At 43.7% G+C, this 16,972-nt stretch overlaps 1 protein-coding gene across 12 annotated transcripts in view; it reads right to left on the bottom strand.

Annotated features, from left to right (window-relative positions):
- KALRN (kalirin RhoGEF kinase) overlaps positions 1-16,972 on the bottom strand; it is a 678,650-nt gene that overhangs the window by 442,946 nt on the left and 218,732 nt on the right. For all 12 annotated transcript variants that reach the window (XM_065943374.1, XM_065943379.1, XM_065943376.1 and 9 more), the window contains exons 4-5: positions 6,027-6,219; positions 2,487-2,999 (exon numbers count right to left, since the gene is read on the bottom strand). In XM_065943374.1, the coding sequence (XP_065799446.1) occupies positions 2,487-2,999; positions 6,027-6,219 (706 nt within the window). The remainder of the gene's footprint in view (positions 1-2,486; positions 3,000-6,026; positions 6,220-16,972) is intronic.

The raw sequence follows: 16,972 nt of genomic DNA, 5'->3' as shown, positions 1-16,972 counted from the left end.
TTCAATAGGAAAAAAAAATATGCCTTTATTTTTACCCACCTCTAACTAAAATATAGCATTCTCTTCAATTATAAACAAAGGCATCCAACTTCATTAATGTTATCAATACTTGGGCCTCTAGCATCAATAGAAACATACTCATTTTCATATCAGGGTTGTTGCCCTCAAACATCATTTATGGTCATCACTACTACAAAATTATGGTAGTTATAAGATTTCAAGTCGATCTTGTTGTTTAACACGCTCCTAAAGAAGTACCTAAGTTGCTATACTATAAAAATTTTAATAAGTGTATTTCAATAATTATTTTCCAAGCCCATATGTAATTTTGTACATTTACAAATATTATTCTGAAAAGCAGTCCATAGTCTTCACTAGACCAAAGGGATCCAGAACACAGAAAGGTTAAGAGCCCCAGCTTAACCTAATGAGCATTAGAAGGTGGGACTTGAGACTTTCCCCAGAGTCATCCTGGGCCAGGGAACTCAGGGCCTAACAGGTCGAGTTCAGTGACAGCATAAGGCAGGCCCCAGGAGTGGCAGGAGAGCAGGGTTACTGGATAAGAGCTTGGGTGGACTTTGGAGACAGACACAATATTGGCTCTGTTCAACTGGCAGTGTGATCTTAGGGAAGCCGCTGTATCTCTCTGAGGTTCCATTTCCTCCATATGAATTAAGAATAATAATACACCATACAACTCTGTGAGCATGAATTGTAAGGCAGCATTACTGCTTGGCTGACTGGTACTAGGCTGACTCTAGGTCAGCCTTCCTTACCTGGGGGCTTCTGGGGTAACGCACGTTATGCTGTTTTGTTTTGTAAATGGGCACTGTCTGGGCCGTTTTAGGCTTTCCATTTCCTGAACTTGAAGGATGCCATGAAGAGCCTCAAATTCAAACACATCTAGGCAGACCCAAGTCCCCTACCTTCCTGAAACAAGCACCCACGCCAGGATGCAAAGCAGATCTCCTGTGCCAGAGCAGGAAAAATCTCAAGTAAAAATGAAATGCTTCAGACCTTTCCAATACTGGTCACAGAGGCCAAAAAACATGCCCCTGGCTTTACAGAGTAGCTGGCTCCTGACCTGGTGTCTCTTCTCACTTGTAAATGAGCAGGGGGTTCTGCAGTCCAAGTGCTCCAAACCTCAGGCCCAGGCCAGGCTAGAGTCAGACTCAGGCTGCCTGGCCACTGGGTCAAGAGTCCTCAGGAAGGTCAGAGGAAACTTTGAAACACCAAAAGTTGTGCAAGAAACTCCTATCTCTTCCAAACTCTGGCTTAAATGATGTTCAAAAGTTCTATTGTATAAAGGGGTCATGCACTCTTTTAATGATTTTCATCTGATTATAAATTATAAAAGATTGGAAAGCACAGAAATCTTACACAGAGAGATTAAAATTAATCATAATCCTTGCCCCTGCAAATAAAAACTATTAATGGTGAATGTTTTTCTAGCTATACCTATATAGGCACACTTATTATATAAACTAAGATCATAATTATATAGTTTTGTATCTTGATTTCATCACTTAAAATACCTAGAGACATTTTCAGTATAGGTTCTTAAAAGATACAAAACCATTATATCAGACACTGTCTGTAAGAGTCACAGGTTACTGAGAGTCATGGTGTTCCTATTAGTGATATTGTGTATTTAAATATGTTATTCGCAGAAAATTGATAGGAGAGCTCCTTTCACTCCTCTTAAAAGTATATGCAACAGTCAACTCTCTTGTTTAGCTCAGAGAACATCTAGAGAAGATATTTTGCATCCTTAGCAAAGAAGCACTATAGGGTATTTTCCTTTTTCACTTTTCTCTTTTTCACTGATAAGGGGGACGCTTTGAAAATTTACTGCTGGAAAAAATATCTTGCTTCAGAAAATGTGCAGCAGTGAGGAAAAACCTCCAGAAAAAAAGTGGTATGGCAGGAAGAGAGCCCTGGACTTCAAATGGAAGAGAGCTAGATTCCTATGTCAAGCTACCATTGTAGCCCTAAGATCAAAGAACATCCACCATCATCCACTCAAAGGGTCAAAGGACTGTATAGACTAAATGAGACTCTGTATACAGAAATGCTTTGTCAATAGTCAAGTATACTGCAGGGCAATAATCATTAAGTCATGTTGCAGCTGGTAATAGCATTGTTACTTCTGTTGCTCGGCCGGCTTGAACACCCACAGCACGCCCCAAGAGGGACAGTGTCCAACAGAGCAAAAGTGTGGAGTCTGCAGACACGCTGCACCTCCTAGTTTGGCCAAGATATTTAGCTTCTCAGTTTCTTCATCTGTAAAATGGGATGATGATAACACACCTACCTTGTAGGACTCTTGACAGATTAAAATGGGTCAATTTACACATGGTGCACAGAACAGTATCCGATACATAATAAATACTACACAAGGGGAGCTTTAAAAAGCTGGACTAGCAGTATCTGTGTGTGCCCCCCAGCCCAGCCCCACTCCTCAGATTTGGCCAGCACCCTCCTACCTTTTCAGCATCCTGCTCAAAGAGCCGCAGCTGGAAGCACTGGTCTAGCTTGAGCTTGCGCACATGCCACATCTGGTGCAGGTGCTGCCGGGTGGAGTGCAGCTTGTCCAGAAGGCTGGTGATCTTGGGCACCAGGCTCTGGAAGTCAGCACTGCCTGGGATGCAGTTGCGCCCTGAGAAGCCATCACTGCAGCGGATGCACTGTAGCAGCCGCTGCCCTTCCCGGTCTAGCTCCTCCACAGGGGCTTTCAGCACCTTCTTCTTCAGCTGTGTGTGTTCATCAATTAGCCGCCTCGAGCCCTCCACATCCACGGGGAACTCCTTCCGGGCCAGCATCTCCTGCAGGTCTTCAAGGCGTGAGAGCAGGTGTACGGCACTGTTGAAGAACTCCTCCAAGGAGAGCCGCAGCTCGATCCACTCCTCGTGGTTGTAGTCCAAGGAGCCATCGAACTCCTCCGTCAGCTGGGAGGGGTCCACCAGCTTTGTGAGGCCCTCCACGGACACCATGCTTGTCTGGGATAGGCAGACACAGAGAGGGAGACTCAGTGATGCAGGGGCAAGTCGGGGGAAGACCCCCAGGGCAGCCGTGGGCAGAAAAGGGAAAGTCAAGGGGTAAGGCCAAGATAAGTCCAGAAAATGACCAGACCCTGCCTGGAAAAGGGCAAGTGGGAGAATCTGCAGCCTCCTGATCAGATATCACAATCAGCTAAGGTCAGTAGCTTCAACAGACTAGCTGACTGGTTCAAAACGTCTCTTCACCTGCCACCATTTGCCACTAAAGGAATGACTGTCTTTATGTCCCTACTGTCCTCATTTTCCTCTTCCCAAGTCCACCACAACAGGATACTAGAAGCTGGGAGAATAGACTGAGTCTAGTTCCAGGGGCCTAGTTCTCAATAGCTTTAAAACTCAGGATCCTATCCTCATGGTTGGATTAAACAGTATGGGTCAGTCTTGAGCTGCAAGGGCCTCAGAGTTTATCTTCCTATCTCTGCCCACAAGGAGATGCCCTTCTCTGGTGCAGAGAACAGACAGGGCTTGGGGACAGGGAGTCTGGGCTTCCCATTTTCTCTGAGCCCCCTACAAGTTCTTAGAGAGCAGAGTGGAGAAGGTTTGTTTCTGGGACGCAAAGCAGCAAGTGATGGCACAGGCAACGACCCTAATTTACCAAGAAAGATCTTTTCCTTCCTACAGGATTACCTGATTCTGTTTCCTGGAGAAAGAGAGGCAACGAGAGAATATCTAGATCCAAGGTCCAACTGTACAATTAACAATTGTGTGAACTAGGTAAACTAAGTTTGTAGAGTTCCTGTTCCTTCCACAGTATAACGGAGATAATAATGGGCTGTGTGTTAAGTGCCCAGGGCATGGAGCCAGCGCATGCTCAGTCCCTGTTAGCACTCATCGGGAAGACCTCAACGTTGCATCCTTTCTGAAGCCCTTAAATGCAGTTCATGCCCTTCTGTCTAGCTGATCTTTGAGCATCTCCTCCTCTTCTCCCTTTTCCCTCTATCTCCTTCCAAAGACACAGAAAGGGGCTCTGAAACTGGACTGCTCATCTGAGTCCTTTGGCAAGTTTACAATAACACTGATGCTCAAAGCCCTGTCCCTAGAAACCCTCATCTAGTTGGCCTGGACTGGAACTTGGGCATGGGTAGTTTCAAAAGCTCCTAACGTGCAACCAAATCTGCAGATCCAAATCCCTGCTACTCAAAATGCAGCCCTGGAACCAGCAGCACTGGCACCATGTGGGAGCTTGTTAGAAATCCAGGATCTCAGGCCCCACCTAGACTTGCTGGGTCAGAATCTGCATCTAACAAGATCCCCAGGGGACTCTGTACATTAAACTCCAAGAAGCCCTCTTTTAGAGCACTTTCCTCCTTTGAATTTGGCCCCAGGTTTACCACTTCCAGGAAGTCTCCCGTGATTTCATTCACCAATTTTTCTTTAAGTATCTGCCATTGAACATGCCTGGACTCTTATCTCTTAGCACTTACTGCCTTGGTCTATACTAAGTACCTCATCTGCTCTTTGTGAAACACTACTTTACAAACATTCTTCCAAGTGAGAAGCTTCCAGCTCTCTCTCCTGTTCTTCATGGTTAAGGAGGTAAAGACCAGCTTGCTCAACTTGGGGTGAAGCGGGTGCAGGGACATGGGAAATGCTGGGCAGCTACACTGAAGCACAAGTTTTAAGACTTGTTGGAAAGATTGTTTCTAGTAGTTTCAACTAATAAATTTATAGGCCTGTTGTCACTGCTTCTGTATATAAACAAACCCAAAATGCACAAAGTATTTATTTCCCTACAGGACTCCTAGTGCTGGGGAAGATGAGAGTTAACTGTTTTTACACCAAGTCAAATTTCTCATGTTATTTACACAGAGAACTGCCTCTCAGCTGGTCTCATTGCTGTGATCAAATTGCAGCCTACTGGGCCCACCGCCCCCACCCCACACACACATACACACAAGTGCTCCCAGCCCCTAGGGCCAAGCCTCTGGAATGGGAAGTTACTGCTAGATTAAGGGCAGCTCTGCTTTCCAACATGCACACATACTGTACTCAGGGTTCATCCCCTTGCAGATGAGGGCAAAGTTCCCAGAAAGGGGGAACAGCTCGGATTTGGCTGGAACAAAGATTCCTAAATCATTGATTTAATATGCTGTCATTAAAGGCTCTCAGGGGACTCATATGGCCTCTAGAAAAATCTAGTTAAAAAACAACATGTTTTCTGAGTGTAAAAGTAATACAAAATTCTCAAAAGAAAGTAGAAAAACATGAAAATAAAATCACTCATCCAGCCACCTCATATAAAGCACTGTTACCATTTTCATGTATTTCTCAGTCTTCCTCTCCATATAGTATACACTTAAAAACCAATTTTAAATTATAGTGCTAATACTGTCTTATAACTTCTTAGAAAAATATATCATGCACATTTTTGAATGACACTATTGTTCTAAATATTTTAATGGCCTCATAGTACTTGTATATTAATGTAGCCAAAATTAATGGATATTTAGGATACAAGCTATACATATACGTTTGTATATATATGTATATGTGTAAATATGTGTGTATACATATGTATGTATATTACTGCAAAAAACAGTGTGATGAACATCCCTGAAGAAATTTTTTTGTTTGTTTATAATTATCATTAGTTCTTCACCTTTTTGTTTTTTTAATTTTTATATTAAAAACATTTTCCTAGAAGGAGAATTAAAAGATCAGTAGATAAAAACTCTTTTTAAGGCATTTGACCCAAATTACAAAGTTGCCCCCAGAAACAATTCCTCTGACTTCCACTCACCAGTAGACACAGGACTGCTTAAAGGCTCTGTGCCCTTGGGACAATCTTATGAGCCTCTCCTCCCTTCTGAGAGTCTCACTGGGAAGGCCACAGTGACCCAGGAATCCTGAATTATCAGCCAGTCCCTGATATGTTGGGGATTTTAGGGTAGTGGAGAAAGGCAGGTGAGAAATGGGTGGGTGGCAGAAAGGGGAGGAAACAGGAGCTAAGAGAGAGGTCAGCCTCACCTCAAAGATGAATTTGGAGCTGCCAAAGTTGGTCTTCTGTTTCTGCCAGAAGTTGTCAGGTTTGATGATGAGGGCCACATGGATCTCAGCGGGAAAGGCTTCTTGCAGCGTCTTGAGGAGGGGCTTGATGAGGTCCCACTTGGAGCCCCGCATGTCGATGATGACGGTGAAGCCACGTTTGCACACGTCTTCGCTGTGGGGAGGTCAGAGGACAGGCATGGTCACTCTGGGCCACTGTGACTTTGGAGTACACAGTCAAAAAGCATCCGGAAACCTGCATTCCTCTTAATCTGGACCAACCTTCCAACTTCACGCCAGGTCTCTTGGCTGTCTTCCAATGTAACTCAAAATGTACTGCCTCAGAAAACCTTTTGCGATTAACCTCATTTGACCAAGGGCATCTGGCTTCTCCCAGCACTTAGCAAATAACTCAGCCTTCCCTGTAGTCAATTGCACTTGTTGGGACATTTACAGTTTCGGCATTCACTGTTGTGTTGGAATTTCTTTTAATTCTTGTCTCCCTCTCTTGCTTCTAGGGATGAATCATCTTTTCTCCATTTGAATGATGTACAAGCTCTCTAAAGAGAGGGATGCTGCTGCCCTTAGATCTGAAATGGAAAGTCCTTGGCGTGAATGCTATCCTTCCCCAGGTCATATCAGTGGTAGCCACTGGAATGCTTTACCACTGTACCGAACCTGGGCCAAAGAATCTTTTTTCAAAAAAAGGGATCTAGGCTGATTCTATCGATTGATTAGCGATGGTACACAAGGTATTGATAACACCACTGTATTTAAGACATATTATTTGTAGTTCAAATTGTATGTCAATTTTGACAAATTGTTGGGTAATGCTAATTACTCTTAATTGGCCAAAGGTGGGACTGATTAGAACAGTGGCTATGGTCCCATTGTCTCACGCACTTCCGTTATAACAGTCGGGTATAAAACAGCTCATTTCAGGAAGTTAAGATAGGGGACCTGCTCTTGAAATCAATGCTAGATGAAATGACAGTGACCAACTTGAAAACTGAAAACTAATCAGACTAAGTGAATCAAGATGATGCTACAAACTTATTTAAACACTTGGACTTTATAACACCTAATAATTTAAAGAAAAAGAAAGTCAAAACAGTTATAACATCTCAGTTTGGAAGAAATTCTATGTTTCGGTAGTTAGGGGGCTTTCCTTCTATCCTTCTTGGTTTATTCAATCTATGTATTTATTTTCTAACTCAAAATAGACTTTGGTTAATTCACATGTTTGTATAAATACTGGTGTAGCATTTCCTTAGAGTGCTTGTCTTAATTTCCTATACCCAGACTGTACTCGCTTAAAGCTCTGTGTATGTTGCATGCTCCACAGTCATGTACCACCAGCTACCAATCACTTATAGCTGCTGGAGTTAAGGTCACAACTGGAGGATTTAGTCTGCAAATGGAAACAAAATTCTGTTTCAGGCTTCACTCTCAAATCTCAACCAGTGATAAAAATGTCAGACTTTTGAAGAGGCCACAGCTCTTGCAATTGTGTGAATGTCTCAAGCATAAGGCAGCTTATTGGCCCTCCCAGTTATATAGGAAACTCCCCCGGCAGGAGAGACACTCCTTCCATTTCTTCTTGTTGACACAAAGCATTAGACTCAGCAAGGAAGAAGGTTGAACCTTCTGCTTCTCCGCAAATCCTATATCCCAAAGGAAAGTAGTTACCGCTTCTCCTACTCTGACATTTACTGAGTCAGTAAATGGCCAGTGTAATTCTATATTATTGTATGAAAGCAATGTGCCTTTTACTTAAGTTGCAGAATTTCTTTCCCATTGTAAGAAAACACCTGCTAATCATAGAAAAGTTAAAATATTCAGAGATCTGTATAAGAGATACTAATGATAGGGATGTATAATACTCAGGCCTGTTTCCTTCCAGCCTTTTTTGTGCATGTAATTTTCATACCCTATAGTGTTCTACCTTTCACTGTAACATAGAATTTTTCTCATGTCTCAGATTTTTTTTGAAATGGTTACATTTAATGGCTTCCCTTGTAGCTCAGTTGGTAAAGAATCTGCCTGCAGTACAGGAGACCCGGGTTCAATCCCTGGGTTGGGAAGATCCCCTGGAGAAGGAAATGACAACCCACACCAGTATCCTTGCCTGGAAAATCTCATGGTGGGCTGCAGTCCATGGATTTGCAAAGAGTCAGGCATGACTGATTGACTAACACTTACTTACTTAATGACACATAATCCATCTTTATAACTACACCACAGTTTATTTAATCATTCTCATTACAACTTTACAGAAGGGCCCATCAATTTACATGTATACCAGCAATGCATAAGTGTACCCCCTGCCCCCACTACTGTATCCCCATCAGCACTGATTACTGAATTTTTTTAATCTTTGTCAATTTTCTAAGAAAAATATTGTATTACATTTATATTTGCATTTATTTGCTTACTGGCTATAATTTATTGACTTATAAGAATTTCTTCTGTAACTTACCTGATCATTTCTTTTAACTATTTTTCTATTTCAGTTTAAAGGCATTTCTTATTGAGCTTAGCTTCATTTGCAAGTGGAAGTTGCTTGGTCAAGTCCAACTCTTTGCAATCCCATGGATTATACAGTCCATGGAATTCTCCAGGCAAGAATACTGGAGTGAGTAGTCGTTCCCTTCTCCAGGAGATCTTCCCAACCCAGGAATTGAACCAGGGGTCTCCTGCATTGCAGGCAGATTCTTTACCAGCTGAGCTACCAGGGAAGCCCTAGTCTGACTCACATTTGCTGCATGCCCACTTAGGCCAGGCATTGCACAGTAATTGGGGGCCTTTCCTTCCCTTCCCTTAGAGATGACTGACTTCCTTATTTACCAGCTCCTCAGGCTCCGTTGCTGTTACCATAATTCTGGAGACAGGAGAAAACCTCATTCCTAACAACAAAGAGTCAGTGTTGCTACCAAGAGCTGGAGTTTGACTATCCCAGATCTAAATGTGGTCATCAGTAATAGCTCACACACTGTTAAAGAATAATTTCTGACAACTAAAAGAGAAATCAGGTACTAATACTCTCTAGGAGGTTCTCACTAGCTCAGGAGGAGAAAGAGGCCCAGAGGCTGAATGCTGAGAGATAACCTAATTGGGCTTCCCTGGTGGCTCAAGACTGTAAAAAATCTGCCCGCAGTGTGGGAGACCTGGGTTCAATCCCTGGAATGGGAAGATCCCCTGGAGAAGGGAATGGCAACCCACTCCAGTATTCTTGCCTGGAGAATCCCAAGGACAGAGGAGCCTGGTGGGCTACAGTTCACAGGGTCACAAAGAGTCAGACATGACTGAGCAACTAACACTTTTCACTTTCAACCTAACTGGCATCTCTCTGTGAAAATAGCTAATCTACCAAAGTGCTTTCTGTGTTTGGCTTGAAGCAAAGAGCATAGCCAGGGGAGGGTAAGGAACTTTTTATCACACACTTATTGTGCCAGGGACTGTGGTTAGACACTTAACCCATGTTATTTCATTTTATCCTCACAATGACCTATAAACTTGGCATGGTTATCATCATATAAGAGATGATGGCACTGAGGCAGAGAATGCGCCTAAGGTTACATGACTGGTAAGTACCCAGTACAGAGTCAAAACCAGGACCACTGACTCCAAAGCCCATACTCAGGTTACTATATCAGATCACACCTACCAGTGCCACTACGTGTGGTGCTTTTGTGACTGGGTGTGGAGTGAAGGGTCAGTGATGAGGGGACCAGATTAGGAGATGGGGGAAATTAGGGCAAGGAATCCAAGTACATGACTTCATTCTACAGTTTTCAAAAATCACAAAAGCACAGAAGCAAAAGATCATGGCAAATTCAAAAAGTTCAAGTAATTCACTTTGGTTTAGGCACAGGGGTAAGAGACAGCATGGTGAGACAGTGTGGTCTGAGTGCCTCAGAGAGCCCTATTCTAGGCTCTGACCCTCCTTTTCCACACCCTCCCCCCAGAGAACAAGGAGACTCGCCACATAGAGTCCAGGCTGCCTCTACCGTTTTCTAGACCCTTGTCTAGACCCTTCAAATTCCTTGCCCCTGAAATCCTAACATTTTCAGCTCAAAGGGCCCTTAACCTACTTCCTGAGTTCATATGTGCCTCTCTCCCAGGTTCCATCCCCAGGGGGTAAAGAACACTACCAGTGTGAGCACCTTGGCCTGAGGGATGGCAAAGAGCTGCTATTTTCAAGGATGTGGCTAAAACGTGGATGTGTCAGCCAGGATGTCCATATGCATGTAGGGGGGCTCCTCCACAGTGGAGACAGACCTAGGCGGCAGGCAGAGAAGAGGGGCAGAGGATGAACTAAGGCAGAGCTCCCTGTGACTGCCAAGTTCTAGCAAGAAATACAGAGGAGTCCAACAAATATGAATCTGAAGTTGGCCTCCTAGGTTGCTATGAAAATATTTTTGTCAAGGTAGAAGGGTTGAACACATTTTTTGCTAACAGCTCATTAGCTTGCTATATTAATTTTCAGGGTAGACACAGGGTATGTAGGTTTCCATTTGTACCCCTGCCCCACCTGGCATTGCAATGTTAGAGGCAGGTCTCACATTCAGAAGCAACTTGTACCACGGCAGGAGTGCTGCATTTATCCTAAAGGCAATGAGGAACAGAACATGATCAAGTGATTTGGGAAGATGACCCCTCCAGGTGTGCAGAGGGAGAGGTAAAACGGAATCAGCTAGACAGAGTAGAAGAACAAAAGCAGCAGAAGTAGAGAGACCACCTCCCTTGAACTAAAATGTGTCCTAAATGAAGCCTTCCTTGGGCCACCTGACTTAAAACTGCAGCTGTCCCCTACCACTCCCTACTTCCCTTCCCTGATTTATGGTCTCCTTAGCACTCATTAACCAATGATTTGGTGGCAAAGACAGTAAAGAATTTGCCTGCAACGAGGGAGATGCGAGTTCAATCCCTGGGTCGGAAAGATCTCCTGGAGAAGGAAATGGCAACCCACTCTAGTATTCTTGTCTGGAGAATTCCATGGAGAGAGGAACCTGGTTACCATCTGGAGTGTGTATTTTACTTATTCATTTTTATTGTCCATTTTCCCCTCAATGGAAAGTAACCTCAATGAGGGGAGGGCTGTTCATGTTGATTTCACTGCTAGATTCCCTGTGCATACAGCACCTGGGGCAGGCTAAGACTCAACATATTGAGGAAGGAGGGTAGCAGGTAAGGGTATGATAGAAGCCAGAGCCAACACACTTTGGTCAAAATCCCAGCTCCATCATCAACCTGTTGAGGAAACTTAGGCAAGTACCTTAAAACCTCTACATCTGTTTCTTCACTATAAATTGTGAACAATAGTAACTACATTACAGAGTTATTTTAGAGATTAGATTTGCTAAGATACATAAAGCACTTATGATGGTGCTGGGCACATATCCCTACTATGCAAGTCTAAGCTGCTGGGGGAGACACTGTTGACGTCCCAACCAGGGCAACTTTGTTGATCTTTGTGCCCAGCCCCCAGCTCCGTAAGTGTTGCAGCGATCGGCTTATGCCTGAGACCATCTCAGGAGACTTGCCTTTGACTGATGGGTGCGCTTTTCCAAAAGACATGTGGCAGTTATACCCCCACCCAATGGGGCCAGTGGCTCTCTTATACAGAGGTGTCTTTCACTCAAGGCAGGGTATCTCTGAAGTGTGACTTATACTCCAGAGCCTTCTCACTCCCCTGGGGGTCTCCACTGGACTTCATCTTTGCTCAGTCCTGCTCCTTCCTACTCTGTGCCTCCAACTCCTTTACAATTTTTTCCTGAAGAGAATGCCCTTTAATAGACAATTTGTATCTGAATCCCTGTCTCAAGAAAAGGAGTCACACATACATCAATTTCATAAATATATGACATTCTGAAGGCAATCTGAGGTATAGTCTAGAGATTAAAAGAGAAATATGAGTTGCAAATTTTGACTTTGGAGTCATACTGTGCCTGGCACATAGTAGGTGTTCAAAACCATTTGCTAAATGAATAAATCCATGAACATTGGCAGCAGATATGCACAGAAGTGGGTGATACCACCCAATGAAGACAAGTAAGATGAAAAAATAGCTTCCCTGATAGCTCAGTTGGTAAAGAATCTGCCTGCAATGCAGGAGATCCTAGTTTGATTTCTGGGTCAGGAAGATCCACTGGAGAAGGGATAGGCTACCCACTCCAGTATTCTTAGGCTACCCACTCCAGTATTCTTGGGCTTCCTTCGTGGCTCAGCTGGTAAAGAATCTGCCTGCAATGCGGAAGACCTAGGTTTGATCCCTGGGTTGGGAAGATCCCCTGAAGAAGGGAAAGGCTACCCACCCCAATATTCTGGAGAATTCCATGGACTGTATAGTATAGTCCATGGGGTGGCAAAGAGTTGGACACAACTGAGTAACTTTCACTTTCAAAATGAAAAAAAAATGGCTTCTGAGTCTAGGATAGAACTGATGTGAATATCAATTTATTTTAAGAGATAGGAGAAGAAAGTAGCTGAAAAACAAATGCAAAGAGGTTAGATAAAACTGGGAGAGCAGTGAAGTCAAAAAAATCAGGGAGGAGAGGACTTCAAGGAGGAACTACAGCATCAAGTGCTCCAGAGAGGTAGGTCTTAGCTGAGATGAGAACTATTGCATTTAGCAGCTACAAGGCCTTAGTCCAGTTGGTCAGGGCAATGTCACTGGGTGCTGGGGCAGGACCTGGGTGAGGCAGGGAAGCAGCCTTCCTAATTGGTCTCTGAGATGATGGGAGAAAAGATCAACGTCATCAGAGACGGGATTTGGTGCACGTACTCCAGAAACCAACCGAGTTCACACTGCTCTTTGGCTATGCCCAACCCCACAGAGGCTACCAGGCTGCCTTTTCCTCAAGCCTCCATGCCCCCAGACCTCCCTGCCTCTTACTCAGCATGCTCACATGGGGAGCAGCTGCAGCAAGACAACTTACACTGGAACATAACTAGCAGGTGGTCATCCTTTTCCCTTTAGGATATTTACCTTTTCAGAGATATTTCTTAGCCCAAATTTAATTTTCAGGGGAAGAATTTGCATTGTGTATGGTGAGGATGGGAGCACAGAAAGGTGAAGTTTGGAGCAGTGGGCCTTCAAATCCACTAAGTAGGGGAAAGGAGAGTAGTGACTCTCCCCATCTCCCATGCCCCCTGCTTTATTTTTTTTTTTTTAATTTTTCAGTGGGTTTTGTCATACATTGATATGAATCAGCCACAGAGTTACACGTATTCCCCATCCCGATCCCCATGCCCCCTGCTTTAGAGGTAGAGTGCAGTCACTCCCCTACTCTGCCTGCCCTGCTAATTTCCCATATGGCACTTGAGACCTGGGCCCTGTTGGCCAGCTTCTCATCCTTTGCAATAAATTACAGTTCCTTCCAACTGAGCTGTGAACTGTTTCATGGACTCTCAGGGGCTCTCAGGCCCAGGACATAATGTATACCGAGTGACAGGATGATTGATCAGATAGTTCTTGTAGTCAGTTCTACACCATTTACTCTTTTGTTCATTATGTGTCACTGGGGCTGTTTTCACTCAGCAAGCCCAAGCTACCTCAAAACGGCATTTGCACCACTTTATGCCAAAGTTTTTCAAACTTTACTGACTTTCATCATCACCTAAGACCCTTATTTAAAATGATGATTTCAGGAGCTTCTCTTGTGGTCCAGTGGTTAGGAGTCTTCCTTTCAATGCAGGGGACATCAATTCAATCCTTGGTCCAGGAAGATTCCACATGCCACAGGGAACTAAGCCTGTGAACCACAACTACGGAGACCGTGTGCTGCAGTTACTAAAGCCAGACTGCCTAGAGTCTGTGCTCTGAAATAAGAAGCCTCTTCAATCAGAAGCCCATGCACTGCACTACAGAGTAGCCCCTGCTTGCTGCAACTAGAGAAAGCCCCTGTGCATTAAGGAGACTCAGTGAAATAAAAATATAAGTATTTTTTTTTAATTTTTAAAAAATAATGATTTCAGTGACCCCTTTCAGATATTCTGGTGAAAATCAGTCTGGGATGAGCTCCAGGAATCTCCTAGGTGATCCAAGGACAACACCTAGACTCTCTTAGGTGTGGTTTGTGAGAGTTTAATGATGTGCACTTTGTCTATAATAGATGAGGCCCTGCATTAATAAACAGGTGATAGAATGCAACTCCACAGTCTGAACAATGTTTGCAGGGAGGACCGACAGCTGTTCTAAACAGAAGTTGGTCAAAAATGTTAGTGAGTTTCTCTCCTCATAACCTTATGCTCTCTTGAAGGAAGTTATTTATTGCAAGCTCAGGTTTATATGCCTTTATAATGAGAGACTAGTCACCAAGGGGTTTCATAAATAGTACAGTGTCATATAAATATATTTTTCATTAATTTTTTAATCTAACAAATATTTATTGAGCACTTACTCTGTGGCTGGCCCAGTGCTAGGCACTAGTGATATAAATGTGGATAAAACAGAAACATGAAGGTTACATTCTAGGGCGAGAGATGGACACAAGGCAGGAGCTAGATCAATAGAACAAAAGCAGATTGTGATAAGTCTTAACAACTTATCAGGTGGCCAGAACAGGCCACTATGAGGAGCTGACATTTAAACAGTGACCAAAACTAGAAGTAGGAGCTAGTTAAGGGAATGTTGTAAAAAGAATAATGTAGGCAGAGAAAACAGCCTGAGCGAAGGTCCTGAAGTGGAAAAGAGCCTGTGTGCTGGCTGATCCTTCACTATGGGGAGGAAACAGGGGAAGTGAGGTTCATAAGGAAGCTGAAGACCAGCAGACAGACCTGGCTGTAAATACTGAGGAGCTCAAAACTCTAAGGTGGATAGAAATATAAACTGAGAGCCAAACTTGGAGCAGCTGTTTTTTTTTAATTAAAGTGAGACAGACACATAGATTGTTAATTATTATTAATCTATGTGTATGTTCAGGAGAATCTATGTTTGCTAATTTTTTTATATGCATTATCTAATTTATTCCTCACATGAAATTCACAAGTAGCTTCTATTATTATCCCACCCTACAGTTAAAGGAACTAAGGCCCAGAGAGGCTGAGTAACTTGCTAAAGTCACCAGGAAAAAGTAAAATCATATTTGAATCTAGTCTGATTGCAGTATCTGTCATGCTACCTTGCCTTAGAGAGAAACAGAATACTTGAACCTGGAGAAACGTTACTGCTTACTCTACTGATCCTTCATTTCAGAGCTAAGGGCAGCAAATTCCAGAGGAGGGAAGTGATTTGTTCAGAGTCACACAGTTGGGTGGATGTTTTATCTATTTGGACCAGACATCCAGTTGTCAACATGCCCATTTCATGTCTTCTATTAAGCCACAAGAAGTTTGGAAATGAGACATCAGGTAATCTGGTTTGCAGGGCCAGGATATCCTGTTTTGAGCATCAGAGTTCCTTCCCTGGGAGCGAGGACTCTCCTGTTCATGGTTCCACTGAGTTCCGGCAGTAGAGAGATAGCCTGATCCCCCGTTTCCCAGCTTCTGTGGTGCTAACTGAGATTTACCCCATATATATGAGTGCCTGACAGGTCCTCACTTGGAACAGCTACTGGAATAAATATAACAATGATCCATCCTGGTGGCAGGTGGGGGAGCAGAGATCAGCAATGAGCACCACTCCAACAGAACCGGTGAGGAGGCATCAAGGGCTTCTGCTTAGTGTGTGCTGATGGGAGCTGCTCAGATGCTGTTAATCGTGGGGCATAGGGTGTGTCTGAATCCTAGTGTGGGGACCTGGGAAGGCCCAGCACTTGGGCTGTGATGGAGCAGAAGTAGATTTCAAATCAGACCTATCCACTGAGTAGTCCAGGGAAGGAGTCAAACTGAACACTGGGGTAGAGGGCTGGACTGGTCACTGAGGAGGGAATGAGGGACAGAAAGGCCAAGACAGATGGGAGCATTTCCTGTCTCACAAGCACAGCAGGGCCCTACCACACACAGTTCTGGACCCACAGGAGAAAGCAGGACCTGCAAGGCAGGCTGATCTGGGGGGATGATGAAGTCTTACCATGGTGCATGGACAGTTCACAGCGAGCAACAGAAACCAGCAAAGTGTGGAAGAGTAGTCCCAAGAAATCTCCCACTTCACACTTTCCTTAGAACTACACTGTACCCATGTCTCTCTGACGACATTTCAAGGTGAATTCTCCATTCAGAATTTGAAGATCAAAAAAGGTCCTTGGAGTTCTGAGAAGAAAACCATGCCCTGACCCATTTGAGTCTTAGTTCTCAAGCCATTCCCAGGCCATGGAGAGTCGGTGGCTATGGGATCCTGATTTTGTTTCGATCCTTTTCTCTATCACACTGATCTGTGTTAACGTATTTTCCACTCTTTGGTGCTACTCTAATAGCAGCTTTCTGCTGATTGCCCCAAACTACACCACACCCACTTTCTTAAACAACCGGAAATCAGCAGGTGTTAAAGAAAAGTGTTAAAGACACATTAGCACCTGCTTTAAGCTTTCTAATTGGTATAATCAGAAGTAGTAAAAAAAAAAACGTTGGAAGAGGCAGTGCCTTACTGAGAGATGAGCCACTCAAGAGAATATCCTGTAGTGAGTAAGATATCAGTCACAGAGACAGTTCTCAAACTCAACCTGCACACATGAAGGTTCCTGTATGGCTGTGTGTGAAAAGAAGAGAAGAAGCTCAGAGAGGTGGGAGGGCTCCCGTGCTTGTCCTATACCTCTTGGCAGACTCATAAGTGGCTTGTCCACCATCAGCTGGCTTTCATAAGCCGATTCATCTACCATCAGATCCTTCTCAGGATCCATGTTAATCCATCCAGAGGGGGTTTTTTTTTTTTTTTTTCTGTTTGTTTCCTTTTAAAAAAAAAAAAATTTTATTTATTGTTAGCTGGATCTTCGTTGCTGTACAGCATTTTTTTTTTCTCTAGTTGCTGTGAATAGGGGCTACTCTCT

Source organism: Muntiacus reevesi, chromosome 8 (genome assembly GCF_963930625.1).
Source record: "Muntiacus reevesi chromosome 8, mMunRee1.1, whole genome shotgun sequence".
NCBI lineage: Eukaryota > Metazoa > Chordata > Mammalia > Artiodactyla > Cervidae > Muntiacus > Muntiacus reevesi.
The sequence above is the reverse complement of the archived record's forward strand: the minus strand, read 5'-3'. Positions and strand labels throughout refer to the sequence as shown.